The sequence below is a fragment of the Centroberyx affinis genome, unplaced genomic scaffold (genome assembly GCF_046629955.1).
Source record: "Centroberyx affinis isolate AG114_WGS23_722 - 3 ecotype Tasmania unplaced genomic scaffold, CSIRO-AGI_Caff_v1 ptg005499l_1, whole genome shotgun sequence".
Taxonomy (NCBI): Eukaryota; Metazoa; Chordata; class Actinopteri; order Beryciformes; family Berycidae; genus Centroberyx; species Centroberyx affinis.
This window is the reverse complement of record NW_027282758.1, coordinates 20001-25000: the sequence shown is the minus strand read 5'-3', so window position 1 is coordinate 25000 and position 5000 is coordinate 20001. Positions and strand designations below refer to the sequence as shown.

The window sequence follows — 5000 nt, the reverse complement described above, 5'->3', positions numbered from 1 at the left end:
CTTGGTAAGAGCATCATGAGTTTGATTTCTATAATCAGTTTCAACTTCAATAAATTCAATCATTCCATACAAATTCAGAAAACAGAATTTAAATTCAGTCGTCTGCTGGAACAAATCTCATCACTTTCAATCTAAGTCATTTACACAAACACAAGATCTCAAGTCAAGACTTTAGAAACCTTTTCAAGTCATCAGAGTACAAGTCAGAGTCAAGTCCCAAGTCACCAGAACCCAAGTCAAGTCAAGTCTCAAGTCTTCTCTTCATGCAGCAAGTCAAGTCTGAAGAAATTCAAACTGGGACTCGAGTCCAAGTCATGTGACTCGAGTCTCCACCTGTTTTTAGGGTCTTAATCTAGATCAGTGAAGACAGTGAGACTCACATTAGAGCCGATGACGACGGACATCCTCTCGATCACGTCCACAAAGATCTCGCTCTTCCCTCCCTGCAGGACAGACACATGGACACATCAGTGTTGTTGTTGTTGTTGTTGTTGTTGTTTTTCATCTCTTATCATCAGAGGGGAAACGTTCCAGGACGGCTGACACCCTGCTGGGACGGGACGGTCTGTCACTTCAGTCCCGTCCCAACCTGCTTCTCACATAAGTTACTCTCAATTTTACTCTTTAATTATTACTCATTTAAAAAGTAATCACATTACTTCACTAATTCCTCAACAGCTGCAGTAATTAGTTCCACTCCTCCTTCTGTTACTTTCTGTTCTGTTTGTTTTTGTTTTCCAGTCTGAAAACCAGCTGATGCAGTGAACGTGTGAAACGAGTTGGAAACACATTCTGCTGCATCAGGGAAGCTGCAGAGTTGGAAAAGTTCCTGATATTCCCCGACTTCCACACAGGGGCCAGATGCATAAAGATAGACCTGGTCTTAGACTTAAATGTGACTTTAAGTCAAACTTACTATAGACATTTATATTTACCTTCCTACTACTTCTTGCTTGTTGTAGATCTCTCATGTTTCTGTCTCTAAAGACTCTCTCTCTTCTTCAGGCTCTTTCCAAAAACCAAAGATTTGCCGTCTTCTATGAAACAGCTTCAGTATTTAAACTTCCCACTCTGACAGTTAGGTTGACTCGTTGCCATAACAACAAAGTTCTTAACTCAAGATTAGCCGGGGGGAAGGTGGCTAACTTTCCTACCTCAACATAAATCAGTCGTAATATTTAAGTAACAGACGGTCTTAATTAGATTAGTCCAACCTGAGAATCTAAGACCAGTCTAAGGCTTAGACTGGTCTTAAACTAGCTTTATGCAGCTGGCCCCAGAATCTATCAAACCCCCCGACTAGATCAGCTTTATTAAAACATGAGGAGAAGCCCACAGCTGGACTCGGTCTCAGAGAGTCGGGTTCGGGACGGGAGGCGGTCTCACCTGCTCCCGGCCGGACAGGATGGGTCGGGCGGCCGCCGAGCTCGGAGCCACTTTGCTCTGCTGCGTCTCCGCTCCGAACTGAAGGACAAGACGAGACAAGACAAGACGAGTCGATAGCAGATCCTGAGAACTCTGCTGCAACAGGACTGCAGACGTCACTGCACTTCTACAGGAACACATCAGAGCTGGACAGGTTTCTGCTGGGCTTCCACTGATATGTACATTTGGACTGAAGCTTCAGAGTTGATATTTGGTGAAGAGACAAACCTGCAGCCAAACTGTGAGACCGATTCTGTTCTGAATGGCAGGTTGGCTGGTAAAACAGTGAAAGTGGCTAGTGAATATTTGAAGATTTAGCCTGCAGACAAACAAGGTTCTGCTTCCTGAAGCTGTGAAAACCAAAACATCTTGACTTTGTGATCGTTACTCAAAAGACAGTTTGGAAAGATTAGCGACCCAAAAATGGCAGAACGTGAACAGAGGCAAGGCTTCCTGACACGCAAAAAAACAAAACACTTTAAAGCTGCTTTTTAAACCACATGGTACCGGCTCAACTCGCCTCGACTCGCCTCTACTCGCTTTTGGTAGTACCACTTGGTTTTCCACTGCAGATAGTTACCCCCCCCCCCCCCAATGGAGGATATGGAAGGGAAGGTGTTCTGGATTCTCGGTATGTGGCTGTTAGTCACAGCAAGGAGACAGATTTGATTTCAGAAGAGGCTGAAGGCAGCGAGACAGCAGACTGCTCTCTGGCTGCTCAAAGGACGCAAGAGGGTAAGCTAACCGCTAACTTGGTAGCTAACGTTAGCATATACGTATGTCCCGTGTCGCACAATGATGACGATTCTCTCTGACCAATCAGCAGTCTGCAGTGTTTTCACGTCACCTTTTGGTGCCTCAGCTCGCTGGGAACCTTGACAGAGGTGCTACCAAAAAAAGTACCAGGTGATATGGTGCCTGGTACCTGGTACTCGCCCAATGGAAAACCAAAAAAGGCGAGTAGAGTCGAGTTGAGCCGGTACCAAGCGGTGGAAAAGCGGCTTAATAGAACTAACTGTGTCCACATGTCAGATATGAACAGCGGCACAGCTTCAAAAAGTCCAGAACAAAACACCACAAAGCTTTCAGGAAGCTCTGCCTGTTCTGTCTTCTGTTCTTCATGATAGATAGATTGGATTTTTTCATGTTTATCTTCGTAGTACAAACACAGTCTTCTACTAGCGGCCTCACTGGGGGTCCAGCGCCTTATGAAGGACACCTCACCAGCCTCGGCCTGCCCGTGACCTCTGACCTCTGCTGCGGCTCGTCTTTAACGTACCAGACCCACGTTACTGAGGTCAAACAGGCTGAACGGTCTGGAGGAAACCGCTTCGGTCTGGATGAAGTTCTTCAAGACGTCAGAGGAGGTGGTCTGGATATAACCATAGTCCTGATGGAGAGAGAGAGAGAGAGAGAGAGAGAGAGAGACAGAGAGAGAGAGAGAGAGAGAGAACAATTTAAAAATGTTATTGAGCTTATTGTCACATTTTTGTATGGTGGACTTATGGGCATTTCTATGTTCCCAACAGCTTCCAAGATGGCCACCGCCTACCCCCGGCGGCCATCTTGGAGGACCTGGGCTCCGGACAGACTCACCACCGCCTCGTCCAGAAGCTCGTAGATCAGAGCGAAGTTCATCCTCACCGACTTCTCTGACAGACTGCCACAGTAGTCTTTAATCAGAGCTGTGAGCCTGCAGCACACACACACACACACACACACACACACACACACACACACACACACAGAGAGACACACACACACACACACACACACACACGCTGATTCAGGGCTCAGACTTCTTAAAACACACATTTTTAACTTTAATTTTTAATCTTGTGTTATTCCTTGTTTTATGGTTTTAATGTTTCTCTTTATTTAGCTCCGTTTTTAATAAATTTCTATTCCATCTTTTCATTTCATTCCCTTTTATAAAGCACTTTGTAAACGCTGCTTTTAGATGAGGTTCAATTTACAAAATCTACAACGCAGCTTATTATCATCATGAGTCACTCTGGATAAGAGCATCAACTAAAGGCCAAACATGTGAGTATTGATCAGTAATGTAATCAGTCGTCCCTCCTGATTGGCCGTCGTACCTGTTGAGGAACTCGATGAGGGTGAAGGGGGAGGAGTCAGCGGCGGCGGTGACGACCCAGTAGAGCCCGCCCTGCCTGACGTGGACGAAGTGCAGATCCTGATGAGTCTGCAGGAAGAAACACTTTACACTGTAATACTTTACATCTCATCTCTTTACTTTACATCTCATCTCTTTACTTTACACCTCATCTCTTTACTTTACACCTCATCTCTTTACTTTACATCTCATCTCTTTACTTTACATCTCATCTCTTTACTTTACATCTCATCTCTTTACTTTACATCTCATCACTTTACACCTCATCACTTTACTTTACACCTCATCTCTTTACTTTACACCTCATCTCTTTACTTTACACCTCATCTCTTTACTTTACACCTCATCTCTTTACTTTACACCTCATCTCTTTACATCTCATCACTTTACATCTCATCTCTTTACTTTACACCTCATCTCTTTACATCTCATCACTTTACATCTCATCTCTTTACTTTACACCTCATCACTTTACATCTCATCTCTTTACACCTCATCTCTTTACTTTACATCTCATCTCTTTATGTTACATCGCATCTCTTTACTTTACACCTCATATCTTTACATCTCATCTCTTTACTTTACACCTTATCTCTTTACTTTACATCTAATCTCTTTACGTTACATCTCATCTCTTTACTTTACACCTCATCTCTTTACACCTCATCTCTTTACTTTACATCTCATCTCTTTACTTTACACCTCATCTCTACTTTACATCTCATCTCTTTACTTTACACCTCATCTCTTTACTTTACATCTCATCTCTTTACTTTACACCTCATCTGTTTACACCTTGTCTCTTTACTTTACATCTCATCTCTTTACATGAGCGCTATATAAATGTAATCAATTATTATTATTATTACATCTCATCACTTTACATCTCTTTACTTTCCACCTCATCTCTTTACTCTACACCTCATCTCTTTACTTTACACCTCATCTCTTTACACCTCATCTCTTTACTCTACACCTCATCATTTTACTTTCCACCTCATCTCTTTACTTTACATCTCATCTCTTTACATCTCATCACTTTCCATCTCATCTCTTTCCACCTCATCTCTTTACTTTACATCTCATCTCTTTACTTTACATCTCATCTCTTTACTTTACATCTCATCTCTTTACTTTACATCTCATCTCTTTCCACCTCATCTCTTTACACCTCATCACTTTACACCTCATCACTTTACTTTACACCTCATCACTTTACATATCATCTCTTTACTTTACTCCTCATCTCTTTACATCTCATCACTTTACATCTCATCTCTTTGCTTTACATCTCATCTCTTTTCTTTACACCTCATCTCTTTACATACTACCATATATTTTGTGACGTGAACATATCATATAATATACTATACTTTGCCACTTAATATTTTATTACTACTTTATCACTACTACTATTATTACTACTTTGGGAAAATGG

The 5000-nt window shown here is 42.3% G+C and overlaps 1 protein-coding gene across 1 annotated transcript in view; it reads right to left on the bottom strand.

Moving 5' to 3' along the window:
* Positions 1–5000, bottom strand: part of ap4m1 (adaptor related protein complex 4 subunit mu 1) — a gene marked incomplete at its 3' end in the record, with an annotated part of 17156 nt that overhangs the window by 9570 nt on the left and 2586 nt on the right. Inside the window, 5 exon segments of the mRNA XM_071546851.1 lie at positions 381–443; positions 1387–1464; positions 2705–2815; positions 3022–3118; positions 3525–3631. Coding sequence (XP_071402952.1) covers positions 381–443; positions 1387–1464; positions 2705–2815; positions 3022–3118; positions 3525–3631 — 456 coding nt within the window.